Genomic DNA, 21,736 nt, shown 5'->3' with positions numbered 1-21,736 from the left:
GAGGGCACAACATGGCTGAACAGGCACTCTGAGAATGTCCCAACTCTGGTGGGAACTACCAGTAGCCTGACAACATGGGGACAACATGGCAGATGTGACTGCATCGGCACAATTTCCCAGTATCTCCCCCTTTCCTTTTATCTAATGCCCAGGGCAACTGTGTAAAGTCTATGAACTACTCAGGGTCAGTCTATGAAAAACCAGCAACGTGAAGGGAAGGAAGCTGCTGTAAAATTGTCTAAAGTGTCCAAAGGGTATACCAGCAAGTCCGATAAAAGTCTCAGTCCAAAGTAGGCAACTAGGGGAGAAATGGCAGGGGATGAAATGTTGCATGAGGAAGGTCAGCCTCTGCAATTCTGCTTTTCTGTAGATTGTGGGCTGGAACCGCCAAAACGTGGCAGGCAAAGCAGAAGCAGGAAAGGCAGACAGACAGTAAAAAAGTTCTTTCCTTGGAGTCTGTGAATCAGGTTCTTCAGATCGCGTCAGATGACATCTAGGGTTTCGGGGGGGGGGTGCCACTGTAGTCGTGCCATCTAGTGGGTGAAGTCAGGGTGTGCAGGGGTCCAGATGGTTTTTTTCAGGGATTCCTGTGGAAGAAACACAAGCAATCTGCTTCTTGTGGTTAGCAGGGCATCTGATTTGAATGCTTTATAGAAAAAGAGGTTTGGTGCCTCAGCCAACTGAGTATTGGGGGATGTATCTTTCCTATTCATTTATTATTATATATTCATGGGGAAAAATAACTTATCTTTTAACAAAGACTCTAAGGTGTAGGGAAGCGGGAACTATCTTATCCCTTTTATTTTTCTTTTGAAGAGGAAACACAAATCTTTATTTGCGCTGGCACCTCAGAGTTGGGTGCTAGAGAGGCAGGTTGGGCCACGTGGAGGTAGCGAAAATGGCTGCCTCACGCAGTAACCCTTCCTGCGTCTGAACACCGGAGTGAAGCACTGGCAAGAGAGCAAGGTGCGGAAGAAGAAGGGCTATTATAGGAGTAGCTTTCGCGAGAATGGGAATGGAGGAGTAACCATAGCACTCCAGGATAGGATAATAACTCTCATGAGAATGGGAGGGGGGAGGAGTAACCAAAGCACTCCAAATATCACGGGGATATAGACAATGCCCTGAGGGCACAACATGGCTGAACAGGCACTCCGAGAATGTCCCAACTCTGGCGGGAACTACCAGTAGCCTGACAACATGGGGACAACATGGCAGATGTGACTGCATCGGCACAATTTCCCAGCACTGATGTGAATAAAACTAATCTGCCTGTCTTTGGGGCTCACATGCCACTATTGGGAAATGCATGTAGCCCAGGCTTAAGCTTCCTTCAGTAAAGAATCTTTGCTTTTACATGTGATTCTGGCCTCCACTCTGTGAGAATGGTATCTGATCTCTGGGCATAACACAAGAACAATAACAAAAAAATGGGGTGGATTGAAAAAATAAAAAGGAGCGATAAATGGAAAACACAGGTGAGACTTTAATTAGCTGTGGTCTATCACAGCTGATCCAGGTACTCAACCGGGGCAGGTTGAATGGTTGGAAAGCGGTGAGGACACAGTGTGGCTGGAGACTAAGGGGTGCTGACACTAACCTGGGCTCTGGAGCCACAGAAACTCTGCAGAACCATTATGCTACCTACCCTTCTTTTTTCTTTTTCTAATTTTATTTATTTATTATTAGAGACAGAGAGAAATTGAGAGTAGAGGGAAAGAAACAGAGAGACATCTGCAGCCCAACTTCACCACTAGTGAAGCTTCCCTCTGCAGGTGGGGACCAGTGACTTGAACCAGGGTCCTTGCACATTGTGGTATTTAACCAGGTGTGCCACTGCCTGCCCCTGTGCTACCTACCCTCTGCATACAACAGTTTTGCATATCAACACTCCCTTGATTAAGTGATTTTTTGTTTTGTCATTCATTTACTTATTTACTCATTATTTTAAATTAGTGGTTTAATAATGATGAACAAGATCGTTGATTCCCACCACCAGAGTTCTATGTCCACCAGAGTACCCTCCACTGGAAGCTTCCATATTCTTTATCCTTTGAGAGTGTGTATTTTTAAGGTCTAATTTTTTAAAAAGATTTTTATATGTATTTATTCTCTTTTGATTCCCCTTATTATTGTTGTCATCGTTGTTCTATAGGATGGAGAGAGGAGGAGAGAAAGAGACACATCTAGACCTGCATCACTGCTTGTGAAGCACTGCCCCATAGGTGAGGAGCTGAGGGCTTGAGCCCGGATCCTTAAGCCAGTCCTTGTGCGTTGGGCCACCAGGAGTGTGTATTTTATTGTCACCAAGGTTATGGCTGGGGCTCAGTTCCAGCACTGTGAATCCACTGCTCCTGCTGGCCATTTTTTCCATTTTTTTCTATTTCATTTAATACGACAGAGAAATTGAGAGGGCAGAAGAGAGGGGGACCAGGTAGTGGCATGCCTAATAAAGTATACAGATTACAGTATGTTGGGCAGTACGCCAGCTCCCCCGTTAATGCTTAATGCTGTGGTCTATTTACATAATCACTGTTTTACCTGAGACCTGCCCTACCTGCATGGCATTGGTTTAATCCCACTGGTTCGCACTCTTTTTCTCCGACCTCTGTCCTAGTCACACCCTGTTTTCAACCATTTAATCCCCATTGGTTTGCACTCTTTTTGTTCCGCCCACTCTCCTAGTCACAACCTAACAATTCCTTCTTGGGATATATAAAAGAATCTTCTTTTCAGATTAAACACATTGGAATGCCATCCAGCTCCAAGAGTCCCAGAGTCTCTCTCCTGCAATGCTAGCCAAGTTCCTGGTCCCTCTCCCAAGCAGCAGCCTAGGTTGGCTCCAGTTGAGTTCTCTCCAACCCAGAGAGCACTTGCTCAGGAAGAAGCACCCTTAGGCTATCCCGTCAACAGTGTACAAGGCTCTAGGTTCAAGCCTCTGCAGGGGTAAAGCTTCATAAGGGGTAAAGCAGAGCTGAAGCTATCTCTGTCTCTCTCACTCTCTAGCTCCTCTACCTTCAATTTCTCCCTGTCTGTGTCCACTAATAAAGATAAAAGAGAGTATTTTTAAAATTTATTTAACAAAGAAGACATTAACAATACTATAGAATAAGAGGGGTATGATTCCACACAATTCCCATATCCTGATCTCCACATCCCATCCTTGCCCCTGATAGCCTTCCCATTCTCTATCTCTCTGGGAGTATGGATCCAGGGTCTTTGTGGGTTGAAAAAAGAGTATTTTTAAATAATGCTAGAGGAATTGAATCGGGTGGTAGTACAGCAGGATCAGCGCAGGTGGTGCAAAGTGCAAGGACAGCATTAGGATCCCAGGTTGAGTTCATGACTCCTAACCTGCAGTGGAGGTGCTTCACTTGTGGTGAAACATGTCTGCAGGTGTCTGTCTTTCTTTCCCCCTCTCTGTCTTCTCTTCCTCTCTCCATTTCTCTCTGTCCTCTCTAACAATAATGACATTACCTATAACAAAAATGGAAAATAAGGGCAACAAAAGGGAACATAAATAATAAGTAAACTCTTAACAAATAAATAAAAAACTAATGGGGAGAGAGAGATAAAAACCTTCAGTCTTGGTTCATCACTCATGAAGTTTTCCCTCCTGCATTTGGGGAGCAGGGGCTTGAACCTGGTTCCTTTTGCATGGTAGTATGTGCACTGCACTAAAGCCCCACCACCCAGCCCCAATGAAAACATTTTTTAACACAGAGTAAGGTTTTGCATCATCTAAACAAGACCAAAAAACAAAAAGAAAAATGTAGAAAAATAAAAGGATTGTTGGAGTTGGGCTGTAGCGCAGTGGGTTAAGTGCAGGTGGCACAAAGCCCAAGGACCTCCGTAAGGATAATGGTTGGAGTCCCCGGCTCCTCACCTGCAGGGGGGTAGCTTCCCAAGCAGTGAAGCAGGTCTACAGGTGTCTATCTTTCCTCCTGTCTGTCTTCCCATCCTGTCCATTTCTCTCTATCCTATCCAACATCTACGACATCAATAACAACAATAATAAAAACAATCAAGAAGTCCAACAAAAAGTGAATAAATAAATAAATAAATATTAAAAAATTCAAAAAGGAATGTTGTAGCCAGATCTGGAGTTGGTTCACTGAGTGAAATGTCTGCCTTGCAACGTGTGCAGCCAGCTTCTGGCCAGCCCGGGCCCTGTCACGGGATAGAACAATTGAAGAGCCCCAGTTTCTTAGGTTCTTTGGACAGTCAGCAAAGAACTGAAGAGTGAAACACAGGAGTTTGAAGCAAAGAAATTTTCATACAGTATTAGCAAGCAGACATACATTCTGGGGCATTTCTGTAGAGTGGTTCTCGAGTTACCAAGTATTTCACGGTTTTTAATCAATATATAGAGAAGGAAACAGTCTGCATCTCTGCTGGAGGTGGAAATGATGTGCCTGATTGACAAACTGGGTGACAGACACCCTGTATGTGTTCAGTGCCTGTAATTACAATGCTTACAGAGAAGCTCTAGTGGGCAGTATGGAGCAAAACCACAGTGGTTATTTCTACGTTCCTTCAAATTTTTTTATTGTTTTTATTTATTTATTGGATAGAAACAGCCAGAGATCGAGAGAGAAGGGGGAGATAGCGAGGGAGAGAGACAGAGAGTCACCAGCAGCCCTGCTTCACCACTCCTGAAGCTTTCTCCTTGCAGGTGGGGACTGGGGGCTTAAGCCCAGGTCTTTGTGCACTGTAATGTGCAAACACAGTTCCTACCACCAGAGTTCTTTGCTGGAAGCTTCCCTATTCTTTATCCCTTTGAGAGTATGGACCAAAGATCTTTATGGAGTGCAGAAGGTGGAAGATATGTCTCCTGTAATTGCTTCTCTACTGGACATAGGTGTTGGCAGGTGGCTCCACACCCCCAGCCTGTTTCTGTCTTTCCCAAGTGGGGCAGGGCTCTGGGGAGCTGAGACTTTGGGACACATTGGTGAGGTCGTCTGCCCAGGGTAGTCGGGAGAGCATCATGGTAGCATCTGCATAGCAACATTGTGACTGAAAGGTGCTAAGGTATAAAGCAGGACAAATTGTTTAATAAACAGGATACAAGAAGTAGAAATAGACCAGATGAAATTAGGGGTCTTCATGTGGGAAGAAGCTAGGGAGTCTATTTTAGGTATGTTCTGAGGGGCCCATGACTTGAGTAATTTTTACCTGAAAAGCCAGACAGCTAACATGCAGGCGGACTAAAAACATAGTCAGGGACGATGGTGTCAGAGTTGAGAATAGAACTAGAAAGCTGGATTAGAGCAGAGAGTAGCTCTCAAATTTGGGAAAGTATATAAATACCACTAACTGTAAACCCCATCGACCTGACTAGGGCTCATATTAGCATTCTGTTTTTTAAAATATTTTTACTTATTTTTTGGTATGTATAGAAATTGGGAGAGGAGGAGATAGAGAGGAAGAGAGACAAAGAGAAACCTGAAGCCCAGATTCACAATTAACCCAGCAGGTGGGGAGGAGGGACTTGAACCCGGATCCTTGAGCACTGTAATTTGAGTGCTTAACCAGGTGTGCTGCAGCCTGGCCCCACATCCTGTTTTTGATGAGAACTTAGAAGTCTTTTGCACTGCTCAAGACATCTTTGACCACACTGTTTTTTATCGTAGCACCTAACCATTAAAAAAAGAGAGGGAGTCCAATGGTAGTGCAGCAGGTTAAGCACAGGTGATGCAAGAGAAGGATTGGCATAAAGATCCTGGTTTGAGCCCCCGACTCCCCACCTGCAGGGGAGTCGCTTCCCTAGCGGTGAAGCAGGTCTGCAGGTGTCTCTTTCTCTCCCCCTCTCTGTCTTCCCCTCCTCTCTCCATTCCTCTCTGTCCTATCCAACAACAACAATATCAATAATAACTACAACAATAAAACAGCAAGGGCAACAAAGGAGAATAAATAAATATTTAAGAGAGAGAGAGAGAAGTTATTGATCCCAGCTTCTGCATCCCAAAAAGAACTTTGGCCCATTCTCATAGAGGTCCATGATAGAGGGCAGATAACCAGAGGACTCTGGAATCCAACTCCATCAGGACCCACAGAGAGAAAAGCAAGAAAGGAAGAGCATTTGGATAAGGTCATAGGTGTAGGTGTGGCTTGGAGAGGAAGAGAAGGGCTGGGGTGATAGCATAATGTGCCCCGACCAGCAGGGCGGTGAACAGGGGCTAGGAACCCAATGAAACCTGAAATGAAGGAACATGAGACACGAAGAATGACAGCAAGTCAAGTTTCTGATCAAGCTGTAAATTTTATTGAGAATGCAGGCATTATAAGGCTTTGGGGAAGGAGAGGGAATGCTGGAGGAGGGGAAGGGGGAGCAAACTTCAAAGCAGAATGTTCCTTGCAACAAATGGCAGGAACCAAACTGTGTGTTGACTCACTTGTGTTGACTCACTTGATTACTGATAAATGGTTTACCTAAGGGGAAATGGCCTGCCCAGGGGGGAATTAACATTTGTCTTGAGGGGTTCCGTTGTCTCAAAGCTTATCATCTATAAAGCAGAGAAATGGCTCCTGGCATATCCTCCCTTTGTTATAATTTAAAATTGAGGCAGGAAATGTGGGTGAGGAGCAGAGACCCTAACAGCAGGTTTGGTGGGCGTAACCAGAGGAGGGAAGTGTTGACCTGATTCCTCCTGCGGGGTGGGTGCAAAACCAACCTTCCCGCATCTTATAAGGCTCTTGGTGTCTTTTTGGGGAGGGGAGGCAGAGCCACAGTTTCTAGGGAAACAATTTTTGTTGCTGACCCCAACCTCCATGCAAATCAGGTTTGCTTCATGGGGGACTCAGAGGCGGACAATAGGGTCCTCCCCCTGCAGTGCTTTGCCTTGCACCCCTTACTGGTGTCCTTGCCCTGCCACGGTTGGATGTCTTGATGCATAATTCTGAGTTTTATGCCATCCGAAAAGGGGGGTCTGTCATCCTCAGGTTCAGCCAGGCCTCTGTCAGCCAAATCAAGTCTGTGATAATGTATTTGCAAAGGTTTTAATGCCAAGGAGTCAATCTGCCATTTTATAAAATCAGTAATCTTATTAAAAATAAAGGGTCCTAAGGTAACCATTAACAAAAGACTAATAAGGGTCTCATAAGGGGCTCTGTAGTGACTCAAGACTATTTGTGGTGGAGTCTATAACCTGTTGTAATCTGTCAAAAAATTCATGGGAGAATATATAGAGTGTCCTAGCGTGCCACCAGCAAGTCTAAGGGAAGCAGTCAGTGGATGTGATGTCCAGGGGAAGAAACACAGCACGTCTGGTATTCTGGTCAGTGCCAACTGATGAAATTTTTCTTCTTCATAGAGGGTCAGCTGTGGAACAAGCAAAACTAGGAGGCAAGGACCAGGTAGAGAAGAATTGACATGAAAATATAGGATGGTGTTGTACCAAAACACAGAGGAGGTGCATACACATTAGAAGTCAAGGTGAGGTTCCTTGAACATGGAGGAATATTTTGAGAAAAGTGAGCAGTCAATAAGCATGCAAAGATGAAGTCAGCAGTGGTAGGTCAGCAGAAAGAGAAGACTTGGATAAGCTGGTGAGGTTAGCTGGACTATATACTGCCATGGTGTCCTTTGTGGTAAGGACTTGCCAACAGGGACTCTGTGGATTTTGCAAGAGCAATGTCATCCACCATAATAAAAGGAAAACAAACATGGACATCCAGTGTTGAAAAAAGAGAAAAAGAATATGTCTCTATGACTGGAAAAGTGGGTGGCTTTGTCAATGAGATACAATAAATGGACAATTCAAATTTTTGTAAATATTAAAAAGATTTAGTATGTTAATTCATTGACACTTTAGCCAACTGAATACTGGGGGGTGCAGTTCCCTTCTTTTTTTTTAATTAATTAAGCTTAACGGTTTTAGTTTTTATTGTTTGAGCTGTAGCCCACATAAATTTAGAAAAAATATCAACTGAGAAAAAAGTTTTTTTGTTTACTAAACATGGGCAGGTGAATTACATCAATCTGTCAGAGAGCATTGGCTTTTATCAATGGAGATTAATCTTAAAAGTCTGAATAGCAAGATCTTAATTAAATAATGCAGGAGCCAGTAAAATGCTCTCACTATGGCAGGTCAAGCATTAAAATTTTTAAGAGGCTTGTAAAAAAAATGAGAAAAATTTTAGGATATGAGTGACTTTAGGAGTCATCACACACCCATAAATAAAAAATTAAAAATGTTTAGTTTTAAATCTTATCATATGAGCAGTCAGTTCTTCATGTGCAGATGTACCTATAATATTTACATAGGGAGAGAACTTGTACCAAGTTAATTGATGATCTAATGGTTAGAATTGGCTTGAGGTTTTTTTAATGATTTTAGAAGGCTCTTTATTAAAATAAACCAATATGTTATAGAAAGTAAATACCTAATGTGTTGACATGATAAAATGTGTACCATTTTAGCATTATTTTAAACTGATTAGACAGTTTAAGCACACTATTATGCCTTTAGTTTACTAAGATCTTTACTCATCACAAGGCTATCATGAGTAAGCATAGATATAAAACTCTTAATAGATTTTGTTCCTTAGAACTCTAATATGGCAACTTAAAAGGCTAAAATAAAACCTCATAGTTTAAATGTTCAAAATATTAATTTTGTTAAATCAGGATTTGCCAAAACAAATCTTCTATCAGACCAAAAACACCATTTATTACCTTAATTTATCAAGAATAAACCTCTGGCAGTGTCTTAAAACAAACCAGATAATTTTTAAAAGCAGAAAGATATAAAGAGGAAAACCAGCGCAAAAGCCTCTGGCATGTAAATAATTAACATAACCATTGTGTTATCTTTTACTAACCCAAGCCAGTTTTGCCTGTTTAGTTGAGAAAGTATTTTAAAAGCTTTTTTTTTTTTGAAATCACTTAAACAATTTTAAGTAAAATGTTAAACTTTGTTTGTTAAGATCTTTGTTTATCACAAAGCTATCACACCCTTAGGGCAGCTATGAACAAGGGTGGGTACACAACTTAATTGATCTTTCACTTTGATTTGGATAGGTAACTTAAAAAGCTAAGATAAACCTCATAGCTGAAATGTTAAAATAAATTTTTACTGTTAACATTTCTTTTAGATGACCATTTTACACTAAATAATTTTGTTGAATGAAAATTTTTTTATCAGGCCAGCAATATGTTTAACCCTTTTTTTTTCCTGGCAAGGCCACTGCTCTACACTGACTGGGTTATTAGAAAGTCAGTTCAAGCATGGAATTAAATTAACAAACATTGGCAGTTGGTATTGAGGTGCTGGTAATATCTACAATTTTCACAAGAGTGAGAGAGACTACAGAGGCATTTTACCATGCCTAGATATCTCAGAAAATCTTTTAATTAATGAATTGATGCTGATATTAGCTATCAGAAGGACGAAACTGTCCTATATTTTACTCTGGTAAAGGTGTGCCAACTCTATGAGTCGGGATTTTTAAAACCACATTTAGCTTAACTAAATCTTATTTAAAACTTAAAACAAACTTTAGTTACTTAGGGGTTAACGCACATTAATGAAAACAAGGTTAGCACAGACTTAAAACAGACATTCTTGGTGAACAGAAAAATTTTCCCTTTGAAAAACCGCTTTGGTTTTTGGATTCTTAACTCACAGACTGTCTACCCAGGAGGGGCATTAGTGGCTAGGGAGTGACTGACTGCAGTCTGCCAATCTGTGTAGCAGGGGCTCTGTGCCGTGATTGGCTGTTCGGGCAGAACAGGCGGGCTTAGTTTACCGCCGCCGCTCAGAGAAAAATCTTTGGAATTCTTTTTCTGGGCTAAGGTACATTTTACAGTTTTAAAGAAACAAATCATTAAATTTCTATCAAAAGTGTGTACTGGTTCTCTGATTAATAGCTTTTAAGTTAAAGAGAACATCTTGTTTGATTGATTTTATTCTTTCTCTAAGGAATAGCTTGTTAGCCATAAGATCTCACTCAGAACTGGTTTTAAGCTTTCTCAGAGTAGAGGGGAAAAAGCTGGATCTTTTTTGGCTGACTAGTTTTAAGATAATGCCAAATCAAGAGCCCACAGTTCTTTAACTAATTGTAAATGTTCTCATTTTTTTTTCCTACTAATTTTCTAAGGGAAGCTGTTTTTCGTGCTAGTTGAGTTTTAGCCTTGGTGGTTTAATCAGTATTATTGGCAAAGTCAAGGACCAGAGCACAAAACGGAGGGGCGGTGGTGTAGGGAGGCAGTCTGGACAAGGAAGAGCATAGGGGTTAGGGTTAGCCAGTTTGAGCCTGGCTCCGAGTAACAGGGAAAGCCAAAACTGGTTTTGATTTGGATGGTTTAGTTTTAACTTTAGTTTTAGGGATTGGGTTTAGGTTTTTTGGGCTTAGGGTTTTTTGGTGAGGCTAAAAATGTAAGCTCTTCTGTGACTGCAGCTATTTTTTCATTAATTGAAGCTGCTCTCTCCGGTCAGCAAGGACCTTGCAGAGGGTGGATATTCCTGTAAGGGCCCCTGAGCGTGCCCTCCTGACGGAGGGGTTGTCAAGGAGAGGGTCAGGCTGGAGAGCAGGGGCATGGATATAGGGAGGGGAATTAAAGGGAGGAGGACACCAATCAGGATTGTAGTATCTGGCAGCCTCTTTTACTAGCAAAGCCTCATCCTCCGCGGGAAGTGCTTCAGGAGAGGGGGGGTTTTGTGGGAGGTTTTGTAAAACTGGATAGAGGTGGGGGAAAGAATGCTGGGTTTCATTCTCATGTGAATTAGCAATAGGAGAGTCAATGGAGGGAACTTTAGTAAGTGCAGTGGGACCTGTAGGGAGGGGAATAGGGCTTTTACTTTCATCAGGTGCTGGGAGGCTTTTATTTTGACTGGGTACTGGGGGATCAAGATCAATAATCACAGAAGGGCATGGGGATGGGGTCTTTGTCCTAGACGGCGGACGAGAAAGTTGCCGGAGGACCTTTTCACCCTCTGTAATAAGGTTTTTAATATCAGGGTGATTATTATAGATTTTTAAGATATCATTAATTAAATTCCAGTAACAAAAGGCAGAAACAGGTACACGTTCAGGACCAAAAGACTGATAGTGATCAAGTGATCATTAAGACAATCAACATTTCTCCAACGTTTCTCATATATAGTGCCTTCCTGGGGGAACCAGGGGCAAATATTTCCAATATAATCTAAAAACTTCTTTAATTCTTTCTTTTTAACCCTATTTCTTCGTGTCTTGAGTGACTCCTTGAGTCCTTTAATGAATAAATAGTTTGCTGAATTCATGTCCCATGGTTTTGCTTACCTCAGCCGCTGTGACACTCTCCTCCAGATGCGACTCACGGTCGGGTATTTCCGTAGCGATCTCTGCGAGTCTTTGCGTTACCCCCCTCGGGCCGCGGTGACTCAGTGAATTCGGGTAGGCCTACCCTCTCGATCAGCAGAGTTTCTAGGTCCAGAAGGCTTCTTCAACCACGTTCCGGGCGCCAGAATGCCCCGACCAGCAGGGTGGTGAACAGGGGCTAGGAACCCAATGAAACCTGAAATGGAGGAACATGAGACACGAAGAATGACAGCAAGTCAAGTTTCTGATCAAGCTGTAAATTTTATTGAGAACACAGGCATTATAAGGCTTTGGGGAAGGAGAGGGAATTCTGGAGGAGGGGAAGGGGGAGCAAACTTCAAAGGGGGAATATTCCTTGCAACAAATGGCAGGAACCAAACTGTGTGTTGACTCACTTGTGTTGACTCACTTGATTACTGATAAATGCTTTACCTAAGGGGAAATGGCCTGCCCAGGGGGGAATTAACATTTGTCTTGAGGGGTTCCGTTGTCTCAAAGCTTATCATCTATAAAGCAGAGAAATGGCTCCTGGCAATAATGGTTATGGAAAAGACCTTCCCACCTGAGGCACCAGAGGTCCCAGGTTCAATCCCTGGCCAAATGATAAACCAGAGCAAAGCAGTGCTCAGGAGGGGAAAGAAAAAGAAAAAAGAGTGGTCCATGAGGTTGTTATGGTGGATAAAGCATTGGACTCTCAAGTGTGAGATCCTGAGTTCAATTCCTGGGAGCACATGTACCAGAGTGATGTCTGGTTCTTTCTCCTATCTTCTTCATGAATAAAAAAATATATATTATTCATGTGGAACAGAAAATAAAATTGGACCATGAGGGGCAAAAAAAGGACAAATATAGACAGTTAGTTTAGGAATAATAATTAACCATATCCTCAACCTTGTGAGAACTGCTGGTGATTCCAGTGGAGAGATTGAGACACAGGACTCAGGGAACAATGTGAAATTCTACACTTGTTATCTCATAATTTTATAAATCAATATTAAGACACCAATAAAACTGAAAAATATTTCAATAAGAAAAAGAGGGAAGTTACTGATACATATCTTGGGAGTTGGAGGAAGGTGGTGTGTGCAAATGAACATTTGTGGTGCTGGGTGTGGTGCACATGTTACAGTGCACAAGAACCCAAGTTTGAGCCCCCTGTCCCCACCTGCAGTGGAAAAGTTTTGCAAGCAGTGAAGCAGATCTGTAACTGTCTGTTTCTCTCTGTCTCTGGAAATATATATATATATATATATATATATATATATATATATATATATATGAAGATAGTGGAAAAGGGAGAGGGAGTGAGGGAGAGACTAAAATAAAACCTGAAAATGTTCCAGAAGCCTTTGGGCCTGGCTTACATCCTTGGAACTCAGCTCATCGATGGGTCAAGCCTGCACCTTAGTGGTGATTTCATCAATTTGCAGGAGGCTTTTGGTTTTGCTGCTTTTTGGTCCATTTTTATTCTTTCCTTTTTAACCTGAGCACTGTTCAGCTGTGGCTAATGGTTGTGCTTATGGTGGTGTGGAGGGTTGAACCTGGACTTTGGAACCTCAGGCATGAGAGTCGTTTTGAGTCTTCTTCAATCCTGGATGGGCCTCCTAAGCTCTCCTGGCTCCTTTATCTGGGCTTCTCAAGCTCTCCCCTGGCTACTACTAGACTTCCCTTTGTCTACATTCCTAACTCTACGTGCACCACTTAGTGTCTCATATTTGTAACAACTGATGCTAAAACGTATGGAGCTAAAACCCCTCTATTGCCATTCTTGTCACGCATTTCTCTGCAAGATTATTCCCCCAGTATTGAGAAGCATACTCAAAAGTTGAAATCATACTTAAAATACTAAAAGGATAGGGTAGAGGGTAGATAGCATAATGGTTATGCAGAGACTCTCATGCTGGAGGCTCCAAAGCCCCAGGTTCAACCCTCCCACCACAAGCCAGAGCTGGACAGTGCTCTACTAAAAAAAAAGAGGGGAGGCAGTGATACAGTAGTGCACGGGGTTAAGTGTATGTGGCGCAAAACACAAGGACCAGCTTAAGCACCCCTGTTCCAGCTCCCAGCTCCCCACGTGCAACAGAGTCAATTCACTGTTGGTGTAGCAGGTCTGCAGGTGTCTGTCTTTCTCTCTCCTTTGTCTTCCCCTCCTCTCTCCATGTCTCTCAGTCCTATCTAACAATGACAAAATCAATAACAACAACTACAACAACATTAAAAAATGGGAACAAAAGGGAAAATAAATAAATATTAAAAATATATTTCAAAATACTGAAAGTTCTGTCAGCCATTATGGTGAATCCTTACACAAATACAAATGGAAAAACAAATACATATTATCCAGCAATACCACTACTAGGCATAGACCCAAATGATAGAACAACACTGATTCAAAGGGATATGCATAATTCATTCAGTAGCTGCTTTAATTGTAGATTTGACCATGTTTTTAACATGGCGGGGTTTATATTTTTCTATCTTGTTTGTTGTCATTCAGTTGTTGTGTTTTGTGAGTACAAGGCACACCAAATCAAAGTCCTTTCACAGATGAACTCACAAGCCTCAGAAAATACAATACTATCCACGGAAGCAAAGATTAATGCAGTTCCACTCAAACCAGTTAGCCAAGCAACACCTCCACTCCAAAACCAAAACAAGAACAAAAACAAATCCAAACCATACAGACAAGGCAAAAATAAACAATTACAGTAATCACCTATAAAATAGAAAAGAGAGAATCCACTTTGAGTCTAACTTCTTTCACAGGATAATACACAAACATGCATAAGTGATTACAGAAAAAACAGCAGCAAAAGGAAAAGGATTTTTCCAATCAGAAAGGAGGAATGAAAGAGAAAAGGAAAGAAAAGCAAACTCCTCCCACAATAGAAAGTATACCCAATCACCAATCAACAGAAAAAGCAAAGTAACTAATTTTGGTCAACCTAGAGAGAAGGAAAAACAGACAAAAGTAAAACAAACAAAGGGAAAAAAACAGTGGTCTGGGAGGTGGTGCAGTGGAGCAAGCATTGGATTCTCAACCATGAGGTCCTGAATTCTATAAAGTCAATAAAAAAATACAAGGAAGAAAACCTGCAAAAAAATCCAGATTAATAAAACCCTAACAATCAATTTTTAGATTAAACTATTCCAGATTGGCTACACAACCCCCCCCCTTCCTAAACAAAGCAAAAACACACAATCACAAGAAGCAAGTACCTATTACTCTATATTACTATCATTATACTCAATAGTTATAATGGAGGTCTCAAACTTTACATCAGGCTCAACCTGACATTGTTGACTGGCTACGGAAGAAGGGCAAACGCTAGAAGAAGAAGAATGGAGAAAGAAATATAGATTAATAGATTAGGTTAATTTTAACCTAAGCAAGACCAAAGGACATTAATCTCACAGCCCCCAGCAGAGACAGAGGTTGGTCAGGTATTCAGCCACTCAGATTGAGCTCCAACTTTGTAAAAATAAATAAATAAATAAATAAAATAAAATGAAAACCGTTTGCTTGTGGAAAACCCCCCCTCCTCTGGATGATTCTAGCTATCTTGATAATGAAGTTACCATTAAAAAATATTTTTATTCCCTTATGTTGCTCATGTTGTATTTTTGTTGTAGTTATTATTGATGTGTTTGTTGAATAGGACAGAGAGAAATGGAGAGAGGATGGGAAAACAGAGGGAGAGAAAGACAAGACACCTACAGACCTGCTTCACCGCTTGTGAAGTAGATAAATTATCTTTAGTGATCTCCTGTCTGTAGCTGGTTCCCTTACTCCTCTGGTGTGAGGGTTGTTGTTCGGGTACAGTATGAAAGAATCAGAGAGGTGTCAGTAGAATTTGTGGGCTTTGTAGTGGTTTTAATAGGCAGGATAACTCGCTAAGTGTTTCCATAACCTCTTCTGTTCACATTGCACAGCTAGGGTATTGTACCTTTTATTCACTACAGTATCTTCCATCTAGGGCCCATACTGTCCAGTGAAGAGGCTGTGCTGCTAGATTTAAACAGAGTCTGAAGCTATTGCTGTGTTTGGTCTTCCATTTTCTGGCCTGAAAGACATTCAGGGAAAGAGGAACAGATGGCAGATTCTTGGGTAAGTTGACTTGCCCCACATCAGATTCTATATCTTTTTCCTCCTGAATAAGTTGTATTTTAACTGATATATGTTTAATTTACTGTTTCTGCCTCTCTCTTTCTGCCAAGGCACTGCTCATCTCTGGCTAACGTTGGGTCAGGGAGTAGAACCTGGGCAAATGCTAGAAGAAGGAGTAGAACCTGGAACCTGAGAGCCACAGGCAGAAATTTTTTTTACCTCCCCCACCCTTGTATTTGTCTTTTCACTTACTCTTTTTTTTAAATTATTTATTTATTTATTTATAAAATGGAAACACTGACAAAACCATAGGAGAACAGAGTCACAATTCCATACAATTCCCATCAGCAGAATGCCATATCCCATCCCCTCCCCTGATAGCTTTCCTATTATTTATCCTCTGGAACTATGGACACAGGATCATTATGGGGTCCTGATTGTGGAAGGTCTGGCTTCTGTAATTGCTTCCCAATTAACATGGGCACTGACAGGTCAATCCATACTCCCAGCCTGTCTCAAGCTTTTCCTAGTGGGGCAGAGTTGTGGGGAAGCAGGACTCACCTAGTTTATTTTTTGTTGTTTATTTCAATGAGAGAGATAGAGACGGATCAGAGTACTGCTCAACTCTGGCTTATGTTGATACTGGGGATTGAAAGCCTCGAATATGGAAATATTTTGCATAAACACTATGCTATCTCCACAGCCATTTACTCTTAAAACTAATTTTCCAATTAGTATTATTACTGGGACTCAGTGTCACCATTCTTTAGTGTCATGTTACATATATACAGACATGAATAGTTATAAGAAATGGAGGGTGCTGTGAAGCACGTACAATTGTGACACTTCCCTCTACAGCTGTTGGAGAGATGATTCTTGAACCCATCTGACTTCTCACAGGTGATTATTTGTGGTCTCCACTTGGTATGCCACCAGAAAGCACCTGTGAAATAATTTTTGAATACCAAGACATAACTCGTGTTGTAAAGTGCTACTTTGTCATACCCAAATACTGAGTTTCAAGCCCTGACAACACAGATAGACATGAAAAAGGGAACTTCATGGGTATTACTGTGGAGTCTTCCCTTTTTTTATCTAATCTTCAATCTAGAGAAAATAAATAAAATCATTCCACCAAGAATAATGGAATCTGGCATAAATGAGGTTCATTAGAATACTTACTTCCTAATATTCAGAATCTTCATTTTCTGTCTCTTTTTAATTTTATTTATTAGTTATGAAAAGGAAACACTGAAAAAAAAAACCATAGGATAAGAGGGGTTCAGCTCCATACAATTCCCACACTAGAACTCCCTATCCCATCTATCTCTGATAACTTTCCCCATCCAAAAATGGGCAGAGGATAGGAACAGAATATTCACAACAGAAGAAATCCAAATGGCTAACAAACACATGAAAAGTTGGTCCATGTCACTGATTGTCAAAGAAATGCAAATAAAGACAGCATTGAGATAGCACCTCACCTCCGTGAGAATGGCATACATCAAAAAGGACAGCAGCAACAAGTGCTGGAGAGGCTGTGGGGACAGAGGAACCCTTCTACACTGCTGGTGGGAATGTAAATTGGTCCAGTCTCTGTGGAAATCTGTCTGGAGAACTCTCACAAGGGTAGACGTGAACCTTACGTATGACCTAGTAATTCCTCTCCTAGGGATATCCCAAAGACACCATAAGACCCAACTAAAAAGATATGTGTACACCTATGTTCATAGCAGCACAATTCATAATAGCGAAAAACCTGGAAGCAACCTAGGGGCCCAACAACAGATGATTGGCTGAGAAAGCTGTGGTATATATACACAATTGAATACTACACAGCTATTAAGAACAGTGAGCCCATCTTGGAAGGAGCTAAAAGGAATTTTCTCTCTTTTTTAAAGTAGATTTTTAAAACAATATTTGTTTATTTAATAAAGGATTGAGACGAAGAGAAATGGATGGGGCAGGGGAGATAGAAAGGGAGAGCCAGGGAGTCGGGCTGTAGCACAGCGGGTTAAGCGCAGGTGGCGCAAAGCACAAGGACCAGCATAAGGATCCCGGTTCGAACCCCGGCACCCCCCCTGCAGGGGAGTCGCTTCACAGGTGGTGAAGCAGGTCTGCAGGTGTCTATCTTTCTCTGCTCCTCTCTGTCTTCCCCTCCTCTCTCCATTTCTCTCTGTCCTATCCAAAAACGAAAACAACAATAATAACTACAACAACAAGGCAACAAAAACAACAAATAAGAACTAAAACAACAAGGGCAACAAAAGGGAATAAATAAATAAAATAAATATTTTAAAAAATTAAATTAAATTAAAAAAAAAGAAAGGGAGAGACATAGATAGAAACCTGCAGCCCTGCTTCACATTTCATGAAGCTTTCCTCCTGTAGTTGGGACCAAGGGGCTTGAACTGGTTCTTTGAACACTATAAAGTGAACACTTATTGAAGTGTGCCACCACTTGACCCCCTGGCCTTTTTTAATTATTATTGTTCTTATTGATGTCATCATTGTTAGATAGGACAGAGAGAAATGGAGAGAGGAGGGCAAGACGGGGAGAGAGAGACACCTGTAGACCTACTTCACTACTTGTGAAGCAACTTTCCTGCAGGTGAGGAGCCAGGGGCTCAAACTGGGATCCTTATTCCGATCCTTGTGCTTTTCTCCACATGCACTTTACCTGCTGCACTACCGCCTGACTCCCACATTCTTTTTCTCTCTACCCAACGTTCTTTTCAAATAGTTTTTTAAAATATTTATTCCCTTTTGTTGGCCTTCTTATTTTATTGTTGTAGTTTTTATTGTTGTTGTTAATTGATGTTGATGTTCTTATTGTTGGACAGGACAGACAGAAATGGAGAGAGAAGGAGAAGACAGGGGAGAGAAAGACTGACACCTGCAAACCTGTGAGGTGACTCCCCTGCAGCTGGGAAGCCGGGGGCTCAAACTGGCATTGTTACTCCAGACATTGAGCTGTGCACCACATGCGCTTTAACCTGCTGACTACAACCCGACTATCCCGCATTCACGTGGGATAAACAATTCTTTTTTATTATTATCATTATTTTACTCTGTATTTATTTCCTTTTTGTTTCCCTTTGTTGTTTTTATTGTTGTAGTTATTGTTGTTGTTGATGTAGTTGTTGGATAGGACAGACAGAAATGGAGAGAGGAGTGGAAGACAGAGGGGGAGAAAAAGATAGACGATAGACACCTGTAGACCTGCTTCACCGCCTGTGAAGCGACTCCTCTGCATTTGGGGAGCAGGGGGCTCAAACTGGGATTTTTACTGAGGTCCTTGCGCTTTGCACCACGTGCATTTAACCCGTGTGCTACCTCCCGACTCCTAGGGTCAACAATTCTTATGTTGAGTAGTGGCATAGAACCGTTGTAAATGTCTTAATTTTTGCAGATAAAGGTAATGACATTAATTCAGTATTCCTACTGAGAAGATGTCTCTCCTGGGATATCACAGACCTAACACAATTCTGCTTAGTTTCCATGTGTGCTTTTCACAACCTCTAAGATAGTATAAGATTCAGTGACTCTACAAAAGGGTAATAAACCAGAATTACTCTTTTTTTAAAAAATGAAACTTTATTGTTAGAACATACAGGTATCTGACACTCAGGGATTGTGAGCGATTTTTAATTGCACTGTGACTAAACATCTTCTTGGTTAAAGAGATTATAAATGTCTTTCTGTGCATTTACTGTGGTTGTTTATGTTACTCTACTGAGTTGTGTGAGTACATATATTGCTCATTAGCGCTTTGATGTAGAACATGTAAATATGTTTCCTTATTTTTTTTTTACTTCATCTCTTTGTCTTGGTGATATTATCTTTGGTCTTGTCATTATGCCAAAAATATTCATTTTCATGTATTCTCAGTGGTTCAATTCTCCATTTATTTATCTTTAATGTTGAGCTCAGGTTTCTGAAGACATTTCCAAATCAGATATTATGTACTGTAATGAGAATGACTTCTATAGGTTTTTATGGTTACTGTTGTAACATCCATGTGCATCTTAAGGAACATAAGACCTTTCACTGCCAGACTTTCCACAATGGCTCCCTCCTTCTCATAGAATCTTTTTGTATTTATAAATTATATTTTACTTCCTGTGATAGAGAGAGAAATTGAGGAGGATGTAGCTTACTGTGGAACAATTCTTGTCCTCCAATCTTTTTTCTTCCACCAGGGTTATTTCTTGAGCTCATTGTGAGAAGTTTGAATCCACTGCTGCAGAAAGCCCATTTTTATTTCCATTTTATTTGATAGGAGACACCTGCAGGCCTGTCTCACTGCTCATGAAGTGGCCCCATTCAGAAGGGAAGCAGGTCTCAAACCTAGGTCCTGTGTCATGGTGAAATGTACACTTAACCAGGTGCACCATTGCCCTGAACCTGATAATACTTATTTTATTTGTATAACATTCTTGCATTTTTAACCCTTTATTGGACACTGACACTGCAGAGATGCCTAATGTGGTATGATGACTCTAAATATAATTTCCATGTTTCCATAATGATGTTGATTTTATAAAGAGCTATGTGTGGCTAGAGATGTTTCATTTTTTTTTAAAGATTTTATTTATGAGAAAGAGACTGAGTAGTTAATATGCTAACCTGCTGCCACTCACATTTTCTTACATGAACACATTGCACATATTTTAGGGCTCAGTGACCTATGAAGATGTAGCCATGATATTCACTCCAGAGGAGTGGGCACTATTGAATCCTTCAGAGAAGAAACTCTACAGAGATGTGATGTATGAAAACGTGAGGAACTTTCTTTCCATAGGTAACTCTAATCGCCTTAATTTTTGAACTAGATGGCAAGTCACTTTTTGTTCACCAATGTAGAAATGGAGACAGTGTTATGTGAGCAGAGTTTGACTGTGACTCATAATGGATCACAAATTCATTCTTGTGGTCCGGCAGATGGCGCAGTGGATAAAATACTGGATTCTCGACCATGAGGTCTTGAGGTTAGTCTTTGGCTACACACGTACTAGATTGATGTCTGATTCTTTCTCTCTGACTATCTTTCTCCTGAATTAAGAAATATTTATTTATTTATTCATTCCCTTTTGTTGCCCTTGTTTTATTGTTGTTATTGATGTTGTTATTGTCAGATAAGACATAAATTGAGAGAGAATGGGAAGACAGAGTGGGGTAGACAAAGATATACACCTGCAGACCGTTTCATCGCTTGTGAAGCGACTACCCTGCAGGTTGGAAGCCGGGAACTCAAACCAGGATCCTTATGCTTTGCGCCATGTGTGCTTAACTGGCTATGCAACCACACGACTCCCCCGAAAATAAATTCTTTAAAAAGTTTTCAGGGTGGGGGTAGGTAGCATCATGGTTATACAGACTCTCAGGCCTGAGACTCTGTCAAGTCCCAGGTTCAATCCCCTACAACATCATAAACCAGAGCTGAGCAGTGCTCTGGTAGAAATAAATGAATAAAAATAAATTCAATCTATTTGTATAATTTCTTTCTTTTTAATTATTTATTTATTTATTCATGCAAAAGATAGGAGGAAAAAAAACAATCAGCCCTAACTCTGGTACATGTGCTGCCATGGATTGAACTTGGGACCTCATGATTGAGAGTTTAGTGCCTTACACACTATTCCACCTCCCTGACCACTGTTTGTATAAGTTCTAATCCTTTATATATTTTGTAATTTTAGGAAAAATACAAGAACTTTCCACCAAAGAGCAGCATTACTTGCACAGGAGTCAACAAAGTTGAGAGTTAAACTTACAATAAAATGTGATGTACCACCCAGAAAGCTATTGTGTCTTCAAATATTTTGTCTGTGTTATTTACCTAGTTCTGTTGCCTGCATAATTTCCACGTATTAGGTCGGGGGCTCAAACCCAGATCCTTAAGACTTGTCCTTGTTCTTTCTCGAACCTACGCTTAACCTGCTATGCTACCACTTGACTCCCTACTTATGCGTTCTTAATTGTGTGCTCTCTACGGACTTAATAATTGCATAGCAGCTCTTTTAATAGATTTTTTAAGAAAATGATATTTATAATAAAAATAGAATTTATAATCACTGCCACAAATAGATTAATTTTATATAATCTCATCAAAGATACTTCATGACTAGGTTATAGAATAGTTGGACAAGTTAATCAAATACAATGCATGTGACGTACATGACTGAAGTTCCTATCTGACTCACTGGCAACAAAAGGACCATAATGATGTTCTACATTATCTGTCTATTCTTCACATCATAGGAAAATCTTTCTCACATGTAACAAGGAAATGGAAGTCTTAAAAAGGGGGCAAAGGTGCTT

General features: G+C 40.9%; 1 protein-coding gene across 3 annotated transcripts in view; it reads left to right on the top strand.

Annotated features, from left to right (window-relative positions):
* LOC103128135 (zinc finger protein 14-like) overlaps positions 1–21,736 on the top strand; it is a 222,676-nt gene that overhangs the window by 140,749 nt on the left and 60,191 nt on the right. Inside the window, exon 1 of one of the 3 annotated variants that reach the window (XM_060205012.1) lies at positions 19,614–19,903. The exons of the other annotated variants lie outside the window; for them this stretch is intronic. Coding sequence (XP_060060995.1) covers positions 19,892–19,903 — 12 coding nt within the window. The 5' untranslated portion in view covers positions 19,614–19,891. Of the gene's footprint in view, positions 1–19,613; positions 19,904–21,736 lie in introns of those variants that run through there. 3 annotated transcript variants of the gene reach the window in all.

The sequence above is a fragment of the Erinaceus europaeus genome, chromosome 13 (genome assembly GCF_950295315.1).
Source record: "Erinaceus europaeus chromosome 13, mEriEur2.1, whole genome shotgun sequence".
Taxonomy (NCBI): domain Eukaryota; kingdom Metazoa; phylum Chordata; class Mammalia; order Eulipotyphla; family Erinaceidae; genus Erinaceus; species Erinaceus europaeus.
The sequence above is the reverse complement of the archived record's forward strand: the minus strand, read 5'-3'. Positions and strand labels throughout refer to the sequence as shown.